We start from the raw sequence: 25,477 nt of genomic DNA, 5'->3' as shown, positions 1-25,477 counted from the left end.
GCAGAGCACAGGCTCTAGGCACGCGGGCTTCAGTAGTTGTGGCTCGCGGGCTCTAGAGCGCAGGCTCAGTGGTTGTGGTGCATGGGCTTTGTTGTTCCGTGGCATGTGGGATCTTCCCGGACCACAGCTCGAACCCGTGTCCCCTGCATTGGCAGGCAGATTCTCAACCACTGCACCAGCAGGGAAGCCCTGGTCAATTGATTTTTGACAAGAGCGCCAAGATCATTCAATGGGGAAAGAATAGTCTTTTCAACAAATGGTGCTGGGGACAACTAGATATTCACATGCAAAGGATAAATTTGTATCCTTACCTCATACCATATATGAAAATTAACTCAAAATTGATCAAGAACTAAATGTAAGACCTAAAAATACAAAATTCTTAGAAGAAAACATAAGCACAAATAATCTTGAGTTTGGCCCAAAAGCACAAGCAACCAAAGAAAAAATAAATTGGACTTCATCAAAATTAAAACCTTTGTGCTTCAAAGAACATCATCAAGAAAATGAGAAGACAACCCACTGAATGGGAGAAAATATTTGCAAATCATACATTTGATAAGGAACTTGAAACTATAATATTAAAAAAAACTCTTACAGAAAAATATAAAATAAATAACTCAATTGAAAAATTAGCAAATGGGACTTCCCTGGTGGTGCAGCGGTTAAGAATCTGCCTGCCAATGCAGGGGACACGGGTTCGAGCCCTGGTCTGGGAAGATCCCACATGCCGCAGAGCAACTAAGCCCATGTGCCACAAGTACTGAGCCTGCGCTCTAGAGCCCACAAGCCACAACTACTGAGCCCGTGTGCTGCAACTACTGAAGCCCGCGCGCCTAGAGCCCGTGCTCCACCACAAGAGAAGCCACCGCAATGAGAAGCCCCTGCAGCACAAGAGTAGCCCAGGCTCGCCACAACTAGAGAAAGCCCGTGCACAGCAATGAAGACCCAACGCAGCCAAAAAAAAAACATAGCAAATGATCTGAATGGATATTTCCCCAAAGAAGATCTACAAATGTCTACTGAACACATGAAAAGATCCTCAACATCATTAGTCATTAGGGACATTCAAATAAAAACCCTAATGAGATAACACTCGATACCCACTAGGATGGGTAAAATCAAAAGGACAGACAATAACAAGTGTTGCTGAGGATGTGGAGAAATAAGAACCCTCATACTTTCCTGGTGGGAATATAAAATGGCGCAGCCACTTGGGAAAACAGTTTAGAAGTTTCTCAAAATGTTAAACGTTGAGCTACCATATGACCCAGCAATTCTACTCATAAGTCTATAGCCAAGAGAACTGAAAACATGTTTTATATAATAATTTTTATGTGAATGTTCATAGTAGCATTGCTCACTATAGCGAAAAAATAGAAACAATTCAAATGCCCATCAACTGATGATTGGATGAATACAATGTAACATATTCATACAATGGAATATTATTCAGCAATAAAAAGGAATGAAGTTCTGATTCATGATACAACATGGATGAACTTTGAAATACTACACTGAATAAAAGAAGCCAGACACAAAAGACTCCATATTGTCTGATTACATTTATATGAAATGTCCAGAACAGCCCAAACCTACAGAGACAGAAAGTAGATTTGTGATTACCTAGGGCTGGGGAGGTATAGGGTAGGAGAGTAACTGCTAATGGTTTTGGGGGAGGGGGATGAAAATGTTCTAAAACTGACTGTGGTGATGGTTGTACGGCTCTACGAATATACCAAAAATTCACTGAAGTTTATACTTTAAACTGGTGAATTGTGTAGTATGTGAATAATCAAGCTGCTATTATTAAAAAGTGATCCAGGAAAACAGTTTGGCATTTCCTCAAAAAGTTAACCACAAGACTACCATATGACCCTGAAATTCCTCCTACTAGGTATATACCCAAAAGAATTGAAAACAGGGACTCAAATAAGTACACGTACACTCATGTGCATAGCAACACTATTCAGTGTTGAAAAAACCCAGATGTCCATCAAATGAACGGACTAAAAAATGAGATATATTCATACGATGAAATATTATCCAGCCTTAAAAATAAATGAAGTACTGATAAATGCTACAACACGGATGAACCTCAAAAACATTATGCTAAGTAAAAGAAGCCAGACAAAAGGGTCACATCGAGTATGATTCTATTTACATGACATGTCCAGAAGAGGTAAATTCATAGAAAAAGAATACAGATGGGTGGTTGCCAGGTGCTGGGGGAAGAGGAAATAGGGAGAAACTGCTTAATAAATAAGGGATTTTACTCTGGAGTGATGGAAATGTTCAAGAACTAGATAGAAGTGGTGGTTACACAACTTTGTGTAAATGGCACTGAACTGTTCCTTTTAAGATGGTTAATATTGGGATTGCCTGGTGGCGCAGTGGTTAAGAATCCGTTTGCCAGTGCAGGGGACAAGGGTTCAAGCCCTGGTCCGGGAAGATCCCACATACCTTGGAGCAACTAAGCCCGTGCGCCACAACTACTGAGCCTGCGCTCTGGAGCCCGTGAGCCACAACTACTGAGCCCACGTGCCACAACTACTGAAGCCCGCGTGCCTAGAGCACATGCTCTGCAACAAGAGAAGCCACTGCACCACAACAGAGTAGCCCCCACACGCCGCAACTAAAGAAAGACCGCGCAGCTACGAAGACCCAGCACAGCCAAAAATAAATAAATAAAATAAAGAAATTTATTTTAAAAAAGATGGTTAATTTTGTGTTACATGAATTTCACCTCAATAAATTATTTAAAAGAAACAGCAATCCAAAAATTGAAGTTAATGTTCCCATTTACATGCAACATTTTAAAAGCTGAAAAGTATTTCAAAAAGAGAGAATTTACGTTTACAAGTTGGACTTGGCTTTTTTTTAACCTAAGAAATTTGCCTAATTTTTAAAACTCTGGGTAATCTTACATATAAAAAGAGAATAACTCTCTTTACTCTCATAATAAATTACTACCATGGAATTAGTTCAGTTGGAGCTTTTGAAAGATTTATTTCATGACATGCTTACAGATCTGAAAGAGTGCATCTCCTGTTGCCCCACTGTCAGAGATTAATTTGCTAACTCACTGGCACAAGTCAGCTGGGAGGGAGACCAACATTTGATTCCCAAAGGAAAACATTCCACACTAATTAGAATAGAATACTCTGTATCCTAAACTCTGCATCTTAAGCCTGAGTAAACTGCTAAAACCAAGATGTGGAACAGAAATTGGGAAAATTATCTATAACCTAGGAATGGAGTTTAAGAGCAAGTTATTCACACAAGCACCCCAGGTTGTTTGTTTCTGGTTTAATTTGCATGTGGAGACTATGTCCGTTAAACACTCAAGTGAGTTTCAACTAGATTCTAGTATCTATGAGAAAGAACCTCAGTACAAAATAAACAAAGGAAATACTGAAGCCTCTAATTACATGGGGGCAGTGGGGGGCCCATCATCTATTTAGAAACAACACACTTTTCAGGAAGCAGATAATCTAGCATTTCTCAAATTCTACGTAGACTATTCTAAAAACATGAAGCAAATCTCATGAAGTTCTGTATTGAATAGCTATAAAAATCTGATCATTGAGTTATAAAATCTAATAAAAATTCAATGATGCTACCAAATGTCACATAGGTATGGATACAGCTATTTATAAGCGTACTGAATAAACAGATATAAATTTACAGAGAGGCTTTCTTGTTCCCTGCCACTGAGTTTTAAATTGAGATTTTATATTGGTACATTTTCAACTGAAATCAAATCAAACATAAAATATCTCTCAGATAATACTTTATGGCACATCATAAATTCAAAGCTACATCTTCCTAAAGGTAGTTTCCAATGTTATCCCAATACTTAACCTTCAGTTCAAGTGATGATGCCTCGTGCAAAATCACTCTGGGCAGCTTGAGAACTGTGGGTGTAAATGAGAAAGGGGCAGAGGGTGAACCCAGCTCACTCTCCCCTTTTGATCCAGGAAGACAGGCACACTCCTAGCACTCACCTTTCTCAGATTTCCCGCGTTTCACTGAAGACAAAGTGCCACAGCCCATGTCTTGTAAATCATGTATGTTCGTGAATCAACTTCGCACTCTAAAACAGGGTGAAAAGTGCATCCCTTTACTCTGCGAGGAGCCCCTCCTGACTGATCCACTTCGGTCACAGATCCTGATGAGGAGGACACACGAGGGAGGGAGGAAAGCGCCGTTAACAAGGTATCTAAGGGCTGCTCAGCAGGATTCATTTTACGCTTCTTCTCAACTGCTGTTCATCATATGACATGGAAAGTGATCAGACATAGTCTAATCCTGGTTTATTTTGCAAAACACAGAAGCAGCAACAGAGCAGCTATAGATTGCTTTTCTGCAACACATAAATTACATTTTCCCCGTGTCTAGGTCAGATCAATACTCTATAAAATAAAGCATTAAAATGAAAAGAAAAATGGAAATGTAAGATCATACAATTTTCTAACTGAAATATAGGGAATGGGATATGAAGGATCTGACATAATTTAACTGTTTTGCTTTTAAGCTCAAAATAGTTAAATCTATCTGGGCTTTTAAAAACACAAATTGGAGAATGGCTATGAGACAACAACAACATATTTATACAACTATGCGAAAATTCAAATCAAAATGAGTTCTTTGACACTATTTCTCAGAATCAGTCAGGGCACTTATTTTATTTATTTATTTATTTATTTATTTATTTATTTATTTATTTTGCGATTTATTTATTTATTTATTTATTTATTTATTTATTTATTTATTTATTTATTTATTTATTTATTTATTTATTTATTTATTGCATGTGGGATCCTCCCGGACCGGGGCACGAACCCGTGTCCCCTGCATCGGCAGGCGGACTCTCAACTACTGCGCCACCAGGGAAGCCCCAGGGCACTTATTTAAAAAAAAAAAAAAAAAAAAAAAAAAGGAGGCTTCAAGGCCTCCCCAGAAATTAAAGCATCAGAATCCAGGAAGTTCCCTTTTCAAACAAGCTCTCCAGGCATTTCTGAGGCCCCTCCAGAGTCTGCCCTCGCACTCACCAGGCCTTCTGATGGCTCAGCTGAGACTGCTACATTGGATGGATCTTCCACAATCACTCCATGGGAGTTTTCAACAAAATTCCTTTCTGTAGTAATCCCACCTCATGCCTTTTTAGGGTGATGTCTCCTTTATTTCGTGATGCTCCAAACCAGCCTGTGCTAATCTATTTGCATTTCTCGATAGTAACAAAGTCAAAGAACAACTGACTTGGGACTCTGCCAGGCATGCCTATTTCTCCGTTAGTACTACACTAAACGCTGCAAGATTGCGACTCAATGAAAGAAAGGGGCAAAACAAAATGAGCAAAATATTTGAATTATGGAAATATTTTTAAAACAACAATAACCTTAATAAACAGATATTCTGATCCGAGCTAGGCTTGATTCTATTATGTATTGAGTTAATTAACCCTCCTAAACTTTGGGTTATTTCCAAATTTGATAGGCATTTCTTACATATCTCTCTAATCTACATCAGGGGTAAAAAATGTTAACAGGGTCAGCTCCAAGGGCAGAAAACCCTTGTGGCATTCCACTCCAGACCAATCTCTAGGGTTACTACAGACCCATTACATTCACACTCTCCTTCTCCTTCAGTTAGGTGGTAAATTTACCCATGGTAAGCATCCACTTACTTATCTATGAGACATCCTGGTAAATTTCGCTAACTATTTTAATGAAATTAAGATATATAATTTGACACCTTGACATTCCAGGCTAGCCAGCAGCAGCAGCAGAAGAAGAGGAGGAGGAGGAAGAGAAGAAGGAAGGAAGGAGGGAGGAAGAAAGGAAGGAAATCAGTTTGCCATTACTTTTAATAACAGAATTATAGACGTTTAAAGGTGGTAGACTTCTAAAATTACCCAGAATTTACACAAAGTGCAAGAAAACCAAGCCCCTTATCTAAAGTCATATAGACAAACTGGCTGTCAAACTCTGTAGCATATTAGCATCACCTGGGGAGCTTTTAAAACTCCCAATGCTCAGAGGGCACCTCACCAAATTAGTCTCTGGGGATTTAAAACATAGTGATGCCTGGGTCCCACCCCCAGAGATTCTGATGTAATTGGTATTGAGTGGGGTTTGGGCATCAGGGGGGGTGTTACAAGCTCCCCAGGTGATTCTAATGTGCAGCAAAGTTTGACATTCTCTACTGGAAACAATGTTCTAGGGAACCCACAGTGATGCCTAGTGATCATCACATTTTCCTCTAAATGCTTTGACTCCATCTGTTTGGAACAGAATTTTTCCAGAGGTCATGTCAGGCTTATAAGGCAGTGGCTTCTGGCATCTACTCTTTGCTTGTTTTTGAAATGGGGGCACTATTTACCCATCACCTCTGTTCTCTCCACTCTCAGACATTTCTCAAAGGTTAACTGCAGTGCCTATGAGAACACGTCTACTGGGTTCTTCCTCACCCTTTGAAGTAGTTCATTTGGTCCTGGTGAGTTTCTCCAAGTGCCTAGATCCATGCTCTCCTATATCAGTACCACAAAACTTACCAGGGGAGATTATTTTAAAAGGCAGACTCCCAGGCTTTACTGCCAATAATTGGATTCAAGCAGTCCAAGGGGGCCTGGGAATGTGCAATTAAAAGTGCACCCTTGGGCTTCCCTGGTGGCGCAGTGGTTGAGAGTCCGCCTGCCGATGCAGGGGACACGGGTTCGTGCCCCGGTCCGGGAAGATCCCACATGCCGCGGAGCGGCTGGGCCCGTGAGCCATGGCCGCTGAGCCTGCGCGTCTGGAGCCTGTGCTCCGCAACGGGAGAGGCCACAACAGTGAGAGGCCCGCGTACCACACACACACACAAAAGTGCACCCTTCATGGGACTTCGACACAAGCACTCCCCATACCTCAGTTTGAGAAAAACTGCTCTCCATATCTCCCTTGGGCTTTGCTTCCATCTTTATGCTATTTTTTTCTACCCCTTTTTATGAATACATTAAGAGTTAGACATTGAGTAGGCAACACTGATGCTACGATAGAAAGTGATATATTTCAAACTCAATTTTTTTTCCAGAAAAAAAAAGCAATCTCTCTCCAAAGGCATTTGGTTCTCAGCCACTCCTCAGTCAATTCATTACACAACAAACAAAAGTCCATATAAAAGATTCACTAGGACCTAAAAAGCATCAAACTTGAATATATTTCTGCTAGACTGTAAGCTCCATGGGTACCTTTGTTTCTAAATACTCTTTGAATCTCTGGCACCTACACAGTGCATTTCACATAGCAGGTGCTTGATAAATGCCAAATGAATGAATGAATGAATGAATAAGGGAATGCATATTTCTAAGCCAGGGTCCTTTAAAAAATTAATGCTAAGGGCTTCCCTGGTGATGCAGTGGTTGAGAGTCCGCCTGCCGATGCAGGGGACACGGGCTCGTGCCCCGGTCCGGGACGATCCCACATGCGGCGGAGCGGCTGGGCCCGTGAGTCATGGCCGCTGAGCCTGCGCGTCCGGAGCCTGTGCTCCGCAACGGGAGAGGCCACAACAGTGAGAGGCCCGCGTACCGCGCAAAAAAAAAAAAAAAAAAAAAAAAAAAAAAAAAAAAAAAAAAATTAATGCTAAAAGTAATTATTAGTCCATCATTTCGTGCACAGATACATGCTATTTGATTACACAAAAGCCTTTTATTAAACCAGAAAATGGGTAGTACTTATCTGCATCGGCAGGCGGACGCGCAACCATTGCGCCACCAGGGAAGCCCTATATTCATTTTTAAAGAAAAACTTTAAATCATGATAGAAAGAAATGAGCATTGTTCTAGAACTCTTGGGTTATTAGAAAAAAATAATTTGCTATTAGAATTTTTACATTATTAAATAATAATAATTTAATGTCCTTAGGTAACAGGTAAAACAAAACAAAAGAGTCAGCTCATTTTAACCCTCACCAAAACAAGAGCTGGCTAAGGCCAGGTGCCACTTACTACTCCCATACACTACCCAACCTAGACTGCAATCACCCACTTAAAGGCTGAGAGGGATGCACGTTTGGAAGCAGTGTATGTCCCTTTGAGGACAACCCTGGGTGATGCAAAGCTGATAAAAATGATTTGGGAATTTTCCATTATTTGGGACAATCTAAGCTTCTTCCACTCCCTGCCCTCTGTCAGCATCAGATAAACAGTGTGCTAAAGAGGTCTCCGAAGAAATGATTTCCCTAGGGCCTGAAAGGAGTTCTCCAGCTCAAGAGGTGGGTAGTCTCTGCAGCATTCACAAAGACCCAAGGGTGCCGTAGTCCGTGACATAAACCACTTAAAAGGTGCATCTTGGCAAAAAACAGCTTGAAACTTGCTCAGTGCTGCTGCCCCTACCAGTATATACCAAGGGTGGTTTTAAAGCATAACCGTAAAATAGTGACTCATCATTGGCACACTTATAATCTGCAAAAGGAAAGTCTCCCAAGGCTTCTGCTAAAAGGTTTTCACTGTGTGTGGTGGGGGGGGTGGGGGGGTGGGAGGGGGGAGGGTAGAGTTGGGGAGAACTGTTTGACGTTGTTCAGTTCTTTTCATCTTAACCACTATTCATTTCCCAAGGTGAAAATACAAGGAAAGAACAAAAGATGGCCCTAGGAGGCAACCCAACCTTGGTCTCCAAGCACCCTCCAAGTGCTAGCCCAGCCTCCCCAAGTTGTTCTTATTCATTCTTGATTTTCTTTCAAAGTGCATCTCTATTGAACGCCCACACCTTGGCTCCACCACCTTGACCTTGACTCTGCTCCGCCTCTGGCATTCTAGATGTGACTTGTGTGGTTTCCCATGCTAGAAGCTCAGCTTTTCCTACAGATGCTGACTTTTGTGAGAAATTTGTACTCCAGCCTGGCCCCAAGAAACCCAAATCCAGAACCCATATGCATTCAACTGGCACCATACCCCAGCCCCCAGAGTGGGAGGTGAGCAGGTCTAATTCTTCCCCCTTAGACTGTGAGACACAAGCATGGAGGACAGATGCCTCTTCAGGCTTACCCTGCTGCATTCTCTTTGGCATTCATTGAAACAGAGGTTCTACAGCCTGATGTCTGTGGACTAAAGATAACGAAGGGGCATAGAGCCGGGTAGAGGAGTCCCTGGCAGACGGCTCTAGAGAGGCCCCTTCCACCACTACTCTTCCAGTAGAACACTGTAGCATTTGCTCCTGTGTGGGGTCTTAAATGAATAAAGGGAGTTCTGTAAGATGGAGCTGGTGATTATTCCTGGGTCCATGAAAGGGTAAGAAAAAGGAGGAAACGATACTGACCACCAGAATGTATCTGAGGGTGTGTGTTCTTCTATCAGACAGGATTGTAATCAGGAGGCAGCTAGGCCTAGTGCCAGGTTTTCCAAAGTGTGTTTGTGGAAGAGGAGTTCTATGTGGTTTATGATTCTAGAAATAAGACACACACACACAAAAAAGTCCCACCATCAACTAAATTCAGGAGAAGTAGGATTAAACAGGTTCCTTTACTGCAGAACTCCTCAGAGCCTTCTGGATGTTAATATGCATCTCTAATATGAATCTCTAAGAAAGAGCTATAGTGTGCACTCTCCCAAATAGCCTAGCAAGGGACACTTTTGAGGTAAAGCATTTCAAGAACATCTATTGTTCCTAACTGCCTAATGCTGGCCCAATGGAGACTGGGGTTTAGAAGTCAGACGAACCAGAGTTTAAATTCTTCTCAGCTAGTCACTAATTCCTCTGCACCTCAGTTTTCTCATAAGAAAATAGGGATAATAACACCTACCTTACAGACTTGTATTAAAGGCTAATGATAAGATCAATGGTGGAAAAAACCAACTGGAACAAAGAGCAATTCTTCTTAGCTGATGAGTTAGGAGGAGCCATGCACAGGTGGTACCCACTGTGGTTGACGTGTTGAAACAAAATGTGTTTGCTCACATCTCTTCCTTCAGAATGCATTGTCCGGGACCTCCCAGAGGTTAAACCCCACAGGTATCTGTCTACTGGGTCTGGGATAATTATAGACTCACAACGAAAAGGACTCTTTTCCCCTGAGACCGCTAAGATCTGAGAAAATGCTTTACCAGTAATAATAATAACAGCTAAAATCACTACTATTTATTAAGGGACTATTTACCCAGCACAGTGGGTAGTTTATATTTCTATTATTCCAGTTAATCTTCACAGCAACTTTCAAGGGGATATCATCACTCCCGTATTAGAGATGCAGAAACTAAGACTAAGAAATTAAATATCAGACTACATGGCACAGCTGAACAGCGGCAGAACTAAAGACCCATTCTGTTTCATGCTTAAAGAACAAAAATGTCTGTCCACCAAAAAGTTAGCTCTGCCTTGGTTTCAGGATCCAATTTGATCAATCTACAGAAGCACCAAATCACTAAAGAGAATTCTTGAACATTGCAAGGAATTGTTTCCATTTCTTACACATAGATGGAAATCCTGTGGTCCTCTGCGCCAACAAGAGGGCAAGGGAGCTAAAGTTAGATTTCTGAACATGAAGTTGTATAGTGGGCAATGACCCATGAGGGGCCTGGAAGGGTTTCTCAAAGTATCCCCTCCCTCATTTTCTAGCTCTCACCCAAGTGACCACAGAGTTTTCCCAAGTATCGAGTTCATGTGAAATAGGCTACAACCCTTCAGAATGCAGTCACCTGTATACCTTTTTAAGCTGATGACAACTGATTTGTAATCAGCATATTTGAGAAAAATCATTCTGAGAAATTGCAAAGCAATAAAATAAAATTCAAGTAGTATACATTTCCTGTTTCATTGCTACACAATGTATGTTTATAATGTAGACTTCTGCTTGCCCAAAATACCTAAGAACAAACAAACAGATTACCTGTTTCTTCTGCTTGGCCGATGCAGAGGTTTATCCTCACCCCAGGTGTTTCAAGAGAAACAAAATCAAAAAAACACTTCTCTGTGAGGGATGCAGAGATCTGAAAGAAAAGAGGTACAATTCCAGCTCTCTCTGGAGCATCCCCCTACACATACTTACACACACACACACACACACACACACACACACACACACACACACACGCTCCATACATCTCACATTTCTGCAGCTCTCTGCAGGGATAGCTCTTTTTTAAACAAATCAAAAAACAAATACACATGCATACACACAAAGAAATAACTCGAACAGACTTTGCCTTTCAGCCTGGAAGGTGAGCCCAGAGCCGCAGATCCAGGAGAGGCTGGGCTGGCCCGTGAGCCACAGCTGTCTGCCCCAACCCTGCCCTGTTCCCAGTGAAGAGATAAAGGGATGCATTCAAGTAATGCGCTGTGGTCACATGACTGCTTCCAGGGGACCAGGCCACTGTTTGCATAAACAATCTGATCAGTACAAAATACAAAATAAATTTTGGTAAATAAGGGCAGAAAAGCACTTGGTAGCTGACTCTTTAGGTCAACTGAGGATAATTTTTAGGAAACATTATAGTAACCTGGGCACGATTAAGAAAAGGAAGTGGCAACACTAAACATTACTCCTTAGGATTTGAAAAGGCATGGGTTTAAGACAGTAGCCTTTGGGTGCCATACTGCAAATTCATTTCTATGACATTTTTATTCTTCCAGTTATTCAATTAGCTGCTTGTTGAAGAATGTGAAATGGAGTCCCCCTAACACTGAGTTCCTCTGTGGAGTTTATGATTAAACTCTCTATCCCAAACTTCATTCCCTTTCTTGCCCCACACTTGTTCCCCTCAAGTTGAGGAGTACCAAAGAAAAGGGAGGATTGAAACTGAGCAGGACCCTGCAGGGGCCCTCCCAGGTACAAAAGCCCCTCCATGTCCCCTGTTTCTTGTTTGTAGGAAAAGGCTTTAATCTCCTAGGCTTCTCTGAGTTCCAAAGAGCAGAGGCAAGCAGTTAACATGAGGACAACAGTCACAGGACTCCTAGCTCCTCCTGAAGGGATACAGATAATCTGATGCATACCTCTGAGTTGTTCTGCAGAAACTAAGACCCCTCACCCAGTGGAGGATGGTGACTCCATGCTGACCACAAGTGTGTAGACCCCAGACTGGTTGGAATCAGAAGGTTGAGATTCCCGAAACACCACCCTGCTACCTCACCACCAACCAATCAGAGGAAGCTCCACAAGCTGATCATGCATCCTATGACCCTCTCCCCTAACACTGTCTTTAAAAACCCTTGCCTGAAAGCCATCAGGGAGTCCGGGTCTTTTGAGCATAAGCTGCCCGTTCTCCTTGAGTGGCGCCCTGCGATAAACCCTTACTTTGCTACAAACACCCGCTGTCTGAGTTTGGCTTTCTGTGCCACAGGCACACGAGCCCTTGCTTGGTAAAAAATATATCTGTGAGAGGGAGATTCACCTCCCATCACCGGCAAAACGGAAAAGGAAAGTTGACCTGTGATTTTGCTGAGTTTGAGAAGGAAGAGGAGGAAGACACGACTGAAAAACTAAAGTGCCAGTTTCGGTACTGGATGTCATCAGCCTCAGTTCTGCTGTCCTTTGAGGCAATCCAGAGGTGAGTGATCTTGTTCCTAGAGTCTCATGCTGACTGCAGCTGCACCAACAGCAATATTCCTCCCAAACTCTTCCTAGCTGGTTACACAGCGTATGTATTTTTGAGCTTACTGGCCTTAGGCATCGTGAGCTAGGATTTAAAAGTCTCCAGCCATAATCATTTCATAACCCCACCCAAGCTGGTCTTTAGTCAATTCCTTTCTGCAATTGAGAACCACAGGAGATCCAGTAAAGTGGTTACCTAGCTTACTATTTAATCTAATGGAGTCACTTTAAAAATAACTGGAAAGGCAGTTCTGGGCTTCTGTACTCCTATTAGCATATTAAATATTATCAGAGGGCCTCATTATGAGGTAATACAAAAGTACAGGTTTCCATGGCAGGGACTCCAAGACTAGAACCTGATGTGAGGCTGCCATACACACTGTAAATGAGAATATAATTACCCAGGCTCCCCAAAAATAGTGGACAATGTCACTATATGGCTGGGTTTCCAGCCAAATGCCTATTCAATCCACGTGATTAAATGATGGCTATGTCTAGATACAGTTGTTCAAATGTCACCTCCTCTGCGTGAAGCCTTTCCTGAATCACCAAAGGGGAGTTAGTCATTCTGTCTTCTGGCTCTCAAAGCCATGTGTGTGTCCAATTATAGAACTTTCCAAAGTGTGCTGTAATTTGTCCTTTTACATGTGAAATCCTGAAGGAAAAGGATCCATTTCATTCCTCTTGGCATCTCCAGCTCCAAATGCATAAGAGGTACTGAAGGGGAGCAGGTTTTGCCACCCAAAATATGCCACTTTGGCATGAGAATTATTTTGAGCTAAAGGCAATCAAAAACCCAACAGATTCAGGAAAAGTTCTTTACCTCCCCCTCAACTGCCTACATTTACATTGGAAAGGGGCCCTGTACCAGGAAGAGAACTATTACCAGAGATACCTTTTTACCTAACAAACTTATCTGCATTACAGGGCAACCTCTGTTTTCCAAACCTCTCCACTGCCTTCCTGCGAGTGGCTTTCCTTTTCTTTGTATCCCCAGACCCCCACCCTTTTCCTTAGCTCAGGACGTTATATAAGCTCCAATTATCTGGCTACCTTTTGAGTCTTCATAGCTTTATGGGATTCCCATGTGTACATAATTAATTTTTTTTCTCCTGTTAATCTGTCATATCAATTTAACTATTAGACTAGCCAAAGAACCTAGAAGGGAAGAAGGGAAAATTTTTCTGCCCCTACAGTACTCACTAAATATTTGTTTAATCACGGAAAGAACTCATGATTTAGGTGGTTATTTTAACAGCCAGTCTCTGGACCATGAATTGGCTTGGCTGTGACCTTTATGTGATTTGGCTAAAATTTAGAATTTGCTTAAAATGAAGAACTTCACCATATTTTTCCACTGTATGAAGAACACTAAAATGTTACTTTGAGCACCACAAAGAGTCCTGTAGCCAGCTTCCAATTGTTAAATGAACCAGCACCGATGTATGGGAACAAATCACAATAATGATAATAACATTTATTGAGCACTTACCATATTCTAGTCACTTGTTAATTTTAAAGGTGTTAATCTTATTTAATTCACACACCGTCCTATGAGGTATATACTATTATTATCCCTACTTACGCATTAGGAACTAGAGCCCAAAGTCAAACAGCAAGCGAGGGGCAGAGTTGGGACTGGAACTCAGGCACTTTGACTCTAGAACCTCTACTTATGATCATTACACTATACTGCTTCAGTCAGCACCTTGTGTGTCTGAAAAATGAAGCCTCCAGCCTCTTCGCAGATGCTCTCTGACTTTCCTCCAGCTAGGCAGGGCTGTGTTCTCCCAGCCTGAAAAAAGAAAAAAATGATGGGCAAAATACCATTAACTCACTCAATAACAGATTTATACCCCCAACAGGCAAGTTGGGTCAATTTATCTGTCAATGGGCACATCGTCATATGAAAACAGCCAATAGGAAAGGTGAGAGTTCAATTTCCCCCTTGGAAAAGGCCACAGAAATATCAAATCATCCTGAACTAAGATGCACTGGGGTCTTCTACTCAATCCATCACATTTTTATTGAGCTCCCTCTACGTGGCAGGCATTGTGCTGAGAAGCAAGGGCATAAATGGTGAACAAAATGGATATGATTAGGTGAGGTAAACACATAGGGAAATAAGAAATCAAAATAAAATTACAAATAAAAAGTAACTCCCCTATTGCAATATAAGCTCCAGGAACCTAAAACAGTGCCAGGCGCATAATTGATATTTATTACATGAATAAATGAAAGCAATACAGTATGACAAAGTCTCTAATAGGACAGGTATGAGGCACAGAGAAAGAGCCCTACACCAGAAAGGGCGATGAAGCAAGGCTTTCTAGAAGAAGTGATACCCTGAGACCTGATGATTTCACAGCCGGAAGTTAGGAGTTAACCAGAAGAAAAGAGGTGAGGGAGAAAAGAGAGCATTCTTGTAGATATGTACTTAACAAGGATGTGAAATGGGAGAGGTGAAAGAAGAATCAGAATGAAGTGAGTCCCTAATTATAATGCTGAAATTAGACTTATAAGCAGATAGAGAAAACTGTCCATCTGCTGTGATTGAAAAATGGTGGCCTCTCCACCTTTACAGACTGGACTTACTCTTTCTTGGCTGTCTTGGTGGTCTCTCCTTCCTTTCTCACTTCCCCACTCCCCTACTGGGTTTGCCTTCACCTTCCAAATAAACTTGGTCTCAAATGCTTGTCTCAGGGTCAGCTTCTGAGGGAACCCAAACCAGGATGCTCGGTTAGTCTATGGTAGTAGCAAGCTATAGAAAGACAGAGAGGAACGGAGAAGACTGGTTTCCTCACGAGGAAGAAACTGGGCATTGCAGGCAAACCTCTACAATTTCACAAGCTTCCTGAAGCTGGCCACAGTTCCAATTTCTACCAAGGAAAAGTCATTCTAATGGGCAGCTCCTATAATTGGTCATGACACACCCTGGGGAATGTGCTAGAATCTGGGCAAAGCAGCTGGACTTGGGAATAGACTGAGAAAAGAAATGATGTGTGCAGATCTGTTTGGTGCTGAGTACTTAAGGTGTCTGCCCACTCATGGCCCCTGATACCTAATACCTGAGAGCGCCAAAGTGGGGAGCTCAGATGGGGCTGGCCTCCCAGCTCTGACAACTCTCAGCTAGCCCTCTGGTGCTGGGGCTGTTACCAAACTCAGGTTCAGCTGCCTGCTTGAAAGCCAATACTCGAGAGACGAGTGTTGGTTGGAAAGGAAAGGCTGCTTTATTCAGGAGGCCGGCAACCTGGGGAGAAGGTGGACTAGTGTCCAAAAACCAACTCTGAAGATTCTGTTCAACCATGAAAGTTTTTAAAGGAGAATCATTTGGAGAGGGTGGTCAGAGTCTTCCTTATCTTCCAATGTGTTCAGACTTTATTCTGATTGGTTGGTGGTGAGGTAACAGGGCAGAGCTCCTGGGGGCTTGTGCTCGGCCTGAAGTTACTATCCTCCACCTGGGTGGGGGCCTTAGTTCCCTGCAGAAGAACTCAAAGGTATTGTTAGCGTATTACTTGAGGAGGAACCACGACCCTGCTGCACTGTTTTTTCTTGACTGCTCCTTCCCTGTTTCTGCATTCCCTCCCTTCCCTGATTAGCAACTGTTTAAATCTGGCCCTTGGAACGCCAGGAAGCTCAAGGAGGCTGAATGAAGCCTATTTCATACAAACAAGAAACAGGGGACCCAGCTTTCTAGCACCTAGCAGTCTCCAAACTGAGGTACCTGCCCCACAGAAAATACACAGGTGTGTTGGACAATAGAAAGCAAAATATTAGAACTCATATTTTCCTATTCTTTCTGAATTTTCTATTTTCATTTATGTTTGGTAATGTAAACAAAATATGAGTTCAGTAGTATTAGTTGTAAATAAATAAATATAACTGTATCAGATGTCCATTCTCGAAAAGCTTTCACTGCGAGACGTTCATGATCAAAAAACATTTGAAGAACCTTGATTTAAAGAGTCTGCTTCCTTTTGAAGAGAGGGAAGGAATACTAAGTAGTTTTACATTTTCATACAGAGAAAGGATCAAGCATATTTCCAGGGATGAGTTCTGGGTACTGAAAAACCACATTAAGTAGGAGAAAAGAGAGGCCATATTTGGCAAGTCATTAGAAAGTTATTAAAATAAGTCAAAGGTGGGTTAAAAGTCACTATCAGGTGAAAGAAATTCATAAAGGCCAGGGCTGGGCAGATCTGTCTATTGGGGTCACCTGGTCAGCAGCCACAATGACAGGCTAAAATAGCTGTCCTGTGTTGAAGTTTATAAATTCATCATCGAAAGGCTCCATCTTGGGTACAAAAGTTGAGCTTTCCATGGTTGTGACTTAATAAATAAAAGATTAGTAGATACCAGAATTTAAATTTTGACCACTGATAATCTAACCCTAGCTATGTCCTAGATGGCTTGAGTTTAAAACAAAGCAAAACAAAACAAACAAAAAAACTCCTTACATTAACCTTAAATCAAATGAATGTTCATAAATCAAATGAAAAAGCTTCAGAGAGAGTAAGAGGGAATAAGGACACTCTACCCACTCTACCCTGTCTCTCCCACGGAATGAAGCTATAAAACCTGGACAGAGGGCTTCCCTGGTGGCACAGTGGTTAAGAATCCTCCTGCCAGTGCAGGGGACACGGGTTCGAGCCCTGGTCCGGGAAGATCCCGCATGCCACGGAGCAACTAAGCCGGTGCACCACAACTACTGAGCCTGCGCTCTAGAGTCCTCAAGCCGCAACTACTGAAGCCCGTGCGCCTGCAACAAGAGAAGCCACAGCAATGAGAAGCCCGTGCACCGCAACAAAGAGTAGCCCCCGCTCACCGCAACTAGAGAAAGCCCGCACACAGCAATGAAAACCCAACACAGCCAAAAATAAATAAATAAAATAAATAAATTTATTAAAAAAAGAAACACTGGTGGCGCAGTGGTTGAGAGTCCGCCTGCCGATGCAGGGGATGCGGGTTCGTGCCCCGGTCCGGGAGGATCCCACATGCCGTGGAGCAGCTGGGCCCGTGAGCCATGGCCGCTGAGCCTGCACGTCCGGAGCCTGTGTTCCGCAACGGGAGAGGCCACAACAGTGAGAGGCCCGCGTACCGCAAAAACAACAACAACAACAACAACAAAAACCCAAAACCTGGACAGAATCCATGGACCAGCTACTTGAAGACTGGCAAATTCCAAGATGGCTCCTAATGATCCCTGCCTCCTGGTGTTCATGCCTTTGTGTTATCTCCTCCCTTTCACTATAAGGCTTGACCTAGTGACTGCCTTGTAATCAACAGAATATGGCAAATGTGTTGGCCTGTCACTTCCGTGACTAACTTATGAAAGACTGTGACTTTCTGTCTTGCTAGCAGACTCTCTCTATTGCCTTCACAACTTGTGTGCTTTTGATGAAGTAAGCTGCTGTGTTGGAGAGGCCCACATGACACAGGACTGAGGGAAGTCTCTGGCCAAAAGCCAGCAAGGAACTGAGGCCCTCAGTCAGACCTCAAGGAACTGAATCTTGCCAACAACCACGTGAGCTTGGAAGCAGATCCTTCCCCAATTAAGCCTTAAGATGACTGCAGCCCAGCCAACACCTTGATTGCAGCAGCTTGTGAGAGATCCTGAAGTAGAGGGCCCATGTAAGCTTTGTCCGGATTCATGACCCACAGAAGCTGTGAGATCACAAATGAGCGTTTTGAGCCTCTAACTTTTTTGTAATTTGTTATATAGCAATAAATAAGTAACACAAGGACTCTAGAAAGTAAATAGCAGAAGGCATACTAAGATCAGAGTTTGAAGTACCACCACGCTGGTGGTGAGTTGACCATTTTTTCCCCTCCAATTCCCCCACACTGGATTCAAGGAAGCAGAAATTAAAATCAAAAGCACAGTGAGAGTGCTTGCTTCGGCAGCACATATACTAAAGTTGGAACGATACAGGGAAGATTAGCATGGCCCCTGCACAAGGATGACATGCAAATTCGTGAAGCGTTCCATATTTTTCAACGTTCATTGCAGCTCTATTCACAATAGCCAGGACATGGAAGCAACCTAAGCGTCCACCAACAGATGAATGGATAAAGAAGGTGTGGCACATATATACAATGGAATATTACTCAGCCAAAAAAAGAAACGAAATTGAGTTATTTGTAGTGAGGTGGATGGACCTAGAGACTGTCATACAGAGCGAAGTAAGTCAGAAAGAGAAAAACAAATACCGTATGCTAACACATATATATGGAATCTAGAAGGAAAAAAAAAAGTGGTTCTGATGAACCTAGGGGCAGGACAGGAATAAAGATGTAGATGTAGAGAATGGACTTGAGGACACGGGGAGGGGGAAGGGTAAGCTGGGACGAAGTGAGAGAGTGGCATGGACATATATACACTACCAAACGTAAAATAGATTGCTAGTGGGAATAAGGAGGGTGGGAGGGAGACACAAGAGGGAGGAGATATGAGGATATATGTATATGTATAGCTGATTCACTTTGTTATAAAGCAGAAACTAACACAGCATTGTAAAGCAATTATACTCCAATAAAGATGTTAAAAAAAAAAAGAAAAAGCACAGTGAGCTAACACTGCACACCTATTAGATTTTTTAAAAATTCTAATAATATCCAGTGCTGGCTAGGATATGGAGCAACTAGAACTCTCACGCTTTGCTGGTGCGAATGCAAAATGGTGCAGCCACTCTGAAAAAATAGTTTGGTAGTTTTTCATACAGTTGAACATGCATATGGCACTTGCCATATGACATAGCAATCCTACCCATCCGTGGATATTTACTCCAAAGGAATGAAAGCTTATAGTCATACAAAAACCTGTACACAGGTTCATATGGTCAAATACCGAAAACAGCCCAAATGTCCTTCAATGGGTGAATGGATACACAAACTGTGGGACATCCATACAATGGAATGTTATTTACCCAATAAAAAGGAACAAACTACTGATACACACAAGATGGATGAATCCCAAAGGCATTATGCTGAAAGAAGCCAGGCTTAAAACGTTGAGTACACTTATATGACCTTCTCGAAAAGACAAAACTGTAGTAATGGAGAACCGATTAATGGTTGCCAAGGTTTATGGGGTGAGGGGGCGGATATGACTACAAAGGAATAGCAAGAGGGAGTTTTGGAGGCGATGTTCTATATCCTGATTATGGTGGTGGTAACACTAATCTACCCATGTGTTAAAATTCACAGAACTGTACAACAAGTCGGTTTTACTGTACACTAATTTTAAAATAAATTTTTTTTAAAACTTCAGAGCTGGCTCTGGCTTAGCACCTTTGGGTCTATAGATATTAAAGTGTCCATGGGCTGACTCTGACTGCCAAGGGCCTTCTTAAAACACAGCCAGAAGCAGTGTCTGCTGCTGTAAACTACGAGCACTAAGGAAAACACTTGCCTTTCCCTCTGACTTCACTTTAGCTCTCTATACATGGGCAAAACTCAAAAAACAGAGATCCCAGTGAGAAAACGCACCCCATCCATCCTTTACTTTTAATAGTTACTTACTGAGCAAGTTCTAGCTACGAGGCAGGGATACAACAATGAATACATTCTGATTCATTTCCCTACCAGGTTCACAGTGTAATGAGGGACACGGGCCCGTCCACAAATAATTTCAAGACAGGAGGTGTAGGTACAGAGATATGCCATGTGCTATTGGAGCCCAGAAGGATATGAGCCCTGCCAGGGCAAGTCAGGTAATGCTTCCTAGAGCATACAAAGTGGAGAAAGGCATTCCAGGGAACTCGGGAGCAGGTTACATTTAAGTAATGTTTCCTGAGACTAGGGGATAGAGGGTGTATAGAGCAGAGGATGGGGATGTGAACCTGAGGAGGCAGATTGGTGCCAAGTGTGACTGTTCTTGAAAATCGCAGCAAAGAATTCATACTTTAATCTGTCGGTTAGGGATTGCAATTTCAAATGTTTACATAAGCTGGAGTACATAATATAAATGAATAAAGCAGCCTGGGTGGAAATGATGGGACATTCTAGAGAGTTCTTGTCTAAATGAGGCAGCTGCTACTTACCAGTAGCTCCCTCTCAGGCTGCCATCCAGAAATCCTGGCCCAGTGTTACCCAGTATAATTTTTCAAGAGAAACTGACATACTTTTATGTAAAATCTCCCTATTTTTAAATGTCAGTATGAGTATACTTCTACAAATTATAAGATGCCATTGATTACAAGGTGTATTATTATTTTATGTATGAATAAGAAAGAAAAAAGCCACCCATCAAACTATGACACTCCATCGATTTTAAGGCACGTTCCAATTTCAGAGGTGCTAAAATGTGAAAAGATGTGCATCTTAGAATCAATGAAATGCAGTAATTCTCATTTTCTCAAAACACTGTATAGACTCCAGAGTGAGGCTGCCAGATTGCAAACTCTGTTTAAGTGAAGGGTAGCCTAAGAGTAATCTGATTAGATTCACACTTTAGGAAAAAGATCACTCTGAAGGTCAGATGCGATGACCTGGGAAAAAGCCAGCCAGAGAAAGACCGATGAGGAAGCTCCTGCAAGGATCCAGGAGATCGATGATAAGTGCTGAATTAAAGCGGTGGCAGTGGAGATGAGGGGCCAAATGTGAAAGCCTTTTTCTTTTTAATGTGAAAGTCTTTTAGGTAATAAGTCCCACAGGTCCCAGACTGGGTATAGGTACCAAGGGAGACAGAGGCATCCAGAATGATTCCAAGGTTCCTAGTTTGGAATACCAGATGGATTCATCACTTCTTCAACAATGCTCACTGGGTGCCAGGCACTGCACTGGGCCCTGGGAGTACAATGGTGGATAAGACAGACATGGTCCCTGCCCTCTCATCATTTATGGTCTAGTGAGTGATGCCATTAATTGCGGTAGAGTGCTACTGGGTATGGGGTAGGACATAAAGGGGGACAGGCGTGTTTATGGTGGAGAAAAATAACTAGCTAAAATGTCCTATAGCCAGTAGAAGCTCCTTTTAAAGCCCAGAAAATAAATCAGGTCTGCAGATTCTGATTAAAGAGGTCATCAGGGCTTCCCTGGTGGCGCAGTGGTTGGGAGTCAAGCCTGCCGATGCGGGGGACGCGGGTTCATGCCCCAGTCTGGGAAGATCCCACATGCCATGGAGCGGCTGGGCCCGTGAGCCATGCCCGCTGAGCCTGTGCGTCCGGAGCCTGTGCTCCGCAACGGGAGAGGCCACAACAGTGAGAGGCCAGCGTACCGCAAAAAAAAAAACAAAAAAACAAAAAAACCCCAAAGAGGTCATCAGGTTACCAATAACAGCTAAAGTGATTAGAGAAGATAAAACAGGCTGGGAGAGCTTGTAAAGTCACAAGGCTATAGGGGCAAAATCAGAAGCCCGGAGGAACAGAGACATTTAAAGGGAATGAGGAGGAAGGAGCAAACAAAGGAGACTAAAAAAGCAACAGTCCAGAAAGGAAGAGGCCCAGGAGAGAGGTGTATCTGTAGACCAAGGGAGACATATTATCATATAATCCAATATGCCTTTATCTATAATTACTGCACAGAGTAATTTACCTTGGCAATGTACAATTCAGATTTTCAGAGTTTATGGGTGTTTTGCATGAATTCCAAATAGGCTTATCAGAACTGCTTCTTATTTAGAGAGTTGTGATATTTTTAAATATTGCCACAATCTGTTCGTTTAGCTTACATGTGCTTGCGTTTTGCAGGCGCCTCAGTTTGACATCTAGCATGAGTCAATGGCGGAGCAATGTAATTCCTTCTTTTTTTTCCTTCTGCAAGAGCTATAATCTGTCATTCCAAGACAAATGTAAAACAAAGCATACACATTTATGCAATTCCCTCTCATGTCAAAGCACTGCGAATTGGGCAAAACTGACCTAGGCACAGACAGCGGAGTCCCCTTGCAAGATCATCACAAGGGCCTTGGCCCAGAGCTCTGTAACAGGTGAGCCTGTGATATGGTAAGATACTCTGGTCCTCTGGACTTGTTCAGAAAGGCCCTTCATTTTATGGGAGAGGAAACCAGGCCCAAAGAGGTTAAGTAGCCTCCCCAACATCATAGTTGTACAACTTGGTGGCCAGTACTCTTTCTATTACATCAAGGTGATCCAATTCCACCCTATAAAGATAGCTCCAGGGATTTCCCTGGCGGTCCAGTGGTTAAGACTCTGCGCTCCCAATGCAGGAGGCACAGGTTTGATCCCTGGTTGGGGAACTAAGATCCCACATACTGCACTGTGTGACCAAAATAATAATAACAAATAAATACCTTTCTGAAAGATAGCTCCAATACAATATACACTAAAGTATGACAAACTCCATACACAAAACATTAACTCTACTAGATTTGGCCAAACAACTAGACAGAGGAAGGTTAACTTTTAAACATATAGTTCCATGTCTACCCAGATTTCCTTCAATTTATCTGCTACTTTAAGAGTTTTTATCCCTCCCTCTAAGTTTTACCAGTTCCACACAGGTTGAAGGAGAACAGACTCCTAGACTTTCACTTTGCTGGTTGCTGAATCTTTTAGCCTGACCTGCAGGCTCAGGACACAATCTATCGTCACGCTTGTAGATTTACTTGAAGAGGATTCCTCAGGCTCATCTGGAATTTTCGAGAGGTAGATTCTAGAATTATTCTTTAATAGGTTGCCTTGCCTTGGCAACCCCACAATGATGGAGGCAGGTATGACAGTACCTGCCAACAGAATGTGAACAACACACCTGGATGAGAGAACCACTTCCTGCTTACTGGGAAGGCAGGTTCTAGGTTCCTCAAGCTTTCTTTTTGCCAACCGTTGCCTCCCTTTCAACCATTTTTGTTTTTATGAACACAGACAACAACAGTTGGTTTCTTAGAGGAATGTTGAAACTATTACCTAAAGCAAGGCCGAGGAAAGATCCATGGCTTTCTTTTCAAAACACTTGTTAGTATTGCCTCAGATGACTAAGAGTTTATGGTGAAGACTGTGGAAAAGTTTTTAGTTTAAGAATACTTATTCTTGGGAATTCCCTGGCGGTCCAGTGGTAAGACTCGGCACTTTCACTTCCATGGGCCAGGGTTCGATCCCTGGTTGGGGAACTAAGATCCCACAAGCCGCAGAGGAGCGGCCAAAAACAAAACAAAACAAAAACTTACTCTTGTCTTGGTTTTATTCATACATTCATTCAACAAATATTTGTTGAGCATCTATTGTGTGCAAGGCACTGTTCTAGACCCTGGGGATATACTACCAACAGAACTGACAAGGTCGGTCCCTTCCCTCATGAAGTTTAGAGCCTTGTGGGGGAAATAAACGTTAATCAAATAATCATAAAAATAAATGTGAAATTGCAAAGGAGAAGTACATGTATTATAAGAGTGAGTCAGGAGGTCAAGCAAAGGCTTCTGAAGATAACATTTTTTTTAAAAATTTTATTTTATTTGGCCACACAGCGTGGCAGGTGGGATCTTAGTTCCGCGACCAGGTACCGAACCCATGTCCCCTGCATTGGGAGTGTGGAGTCTTAACCACTGGACCGCCAGGGAAGTCCCTGAAGTCGATCTTTAAACTGACATCGGAAAGACAAATACTGTTTACTTAGTTGAAAGTGCTGATAGGGGAATGGAGTCAAGCATACACTTGAATTAAGGTTCAGTGACCTGGAGTACATAACTGGACTCTGTGATTTGGGGACTTTCAAAGGAGAATCTAGGGTTTAATATAGGTCTTAGTTTACTAAAGCTGAAGTTAGTATCTTCACCAATATCCCAAAGAGGGCACAATCTGTGAGTGTCATTTACATAAAACTCTCTGAAACAGTGCTTCTCAAACTCTGATGTGCTTATAGATAACCCGGGGATCCTGTTAAAACACAGATTCCTGGGCCCAGCTCCTAGAGGTTCTGATTCAGTAGGTCTGGAGTAGGGCTCATGAATCTGTATTTCTAATTAATTCCCAAGTGATGGTAAAGCATACTTTGAGAGGCACTGCCTCATAACACAATATGATATTTGTTTAAATCTCTATTTCTTTTTCAACCCACTTTTTCATGACTTTTAAAGTCAAACTCTATTCTACAATGCTTTTGTGATTTTTATGGTCAATTCAGTAGTATCACCAGAACAAGAGAATGTTGTGATGTATAAATCAAACAATGCCATAAGCTAAAGATTTCAAATATTTGGAAAGAATGAGAGAAAAAACAACTATAAGCAAACTGAGGTATCAGTAATGTACTAAAACTTCACTAATTTACCCCAGTGAGGTGGACTGTTATTCTTATTTTGTAATAAGTTTGATTTACAAAGTGGTTTTAAGGAAATGTAATACAAATCAACCTGATGTAACTAAGGACAGGCAATTCCTATATGTTTAATGACTCTTTTACTTTAACAGGTAGATAAGAGCTATTCGTAATGAATACTCTCACATTTTGAATGAAGCTCTGGATTTTACATTACATGAGATATGAATAACCTCCCCGCTTAGGTCTCTGTTTCTCACTACTAAACACAATTCCTGCTGATACGTCATGATCCTGTTGGTATGGCTACATGAAAAGGACACTAGGAAAACCAGTTGGTGAGAGAGCCAAGATTTCTCTGCATTGTTTTTCCTGAGAAGGTTGTGAAGTTAATATAGGGTCTGGAGCAAACTACTGTCATTTTTAAAAATTAAAAATGAAGTCTCTGTGCGTGGAAGAATAGGAGGATTAGGAAAGGGGACCAGGAGTAAGTTCTTGTAATTTTGAGGAAACATCAGCTCTGCCACTTACAAGCTGGGCACCTTAGGTAACTTTCATTACTTCTCTGGGCCTTAGTCTTCTCATTTTTAATATGGGGGTAATAATATTTAAATGGAATAATCTAAGTGGAAAATTCTTCATAAACTATAAAGTGCTAAACAGATATGAGCTACCATTTCTAGGAGAGGCCTACATTTCC

General features: G+C 42.1%; 1 protein-coding gene and 1 non-coding gene across 2 annotated transcripts in view; one reads left to right on the top strand and one right to left on the bottom strand.

Moving 5' to 3' along the window:
- The window catches only part of PPEF1 (protein phosphatase with EF-hand domain 1), a 132,402-nt gene extending 118,049 nt beyond the window's left edge, over positions 1-14,353 (bottom strand). Inside the window, exons 1-3 of the mRNA XM_028482558.1 lie at positions 14,273-14,353; positions 10,864-10,963; positions 4,008-4,171 (exon numbers count right to left, since the gene is read on the bottom strand). Of these exons, the coding sequence (XP_028338359.1) occupies positions 4,008-4,056 (49 nt within the window). The 5' untranslated portion in view covers positions 4,057-4,171; positions 10,864-10,963; positions 14,273-14,353. The remainder of the gene's footprint in view (positions 1-4,007; positions 4,172-10,863; positions 10,964-14,272) is intronic.
- Positions 14,354-18,452: 4,099 nt separating this feature from the next.
- On the top strand, positions 18,453-18,559 carry LOC112062029 (U6 spliceosomal RNA). The gene has a single exon (XR_002890503.1). It is a non-coding gene; the product is annotated as a U6 spliceosomal RNA (small nuclear RNA).
- Positions 18,560-25,477: the final 6,918 nt, after the last annotated feature.

The sequence above is a fragment of the Physeter macrocephalus genome, chromosome 21 (assembly GCF_002837175.3).
Source record: "Physeter macrocephalus isolate SW-GA chromosome 21, ASM283717v5, whole genome shotgun sequence".
NCBI lineage: Eukaryota > Metazoa > Chordata > Mammalia > Artiodactyla > Physeteridae > Physeter > Physeter macrocephalus.
Note: the sequence above shows the minus strand (reverse complement) of the source record. Positions and strands in the feature narration are given on the sequence as shown.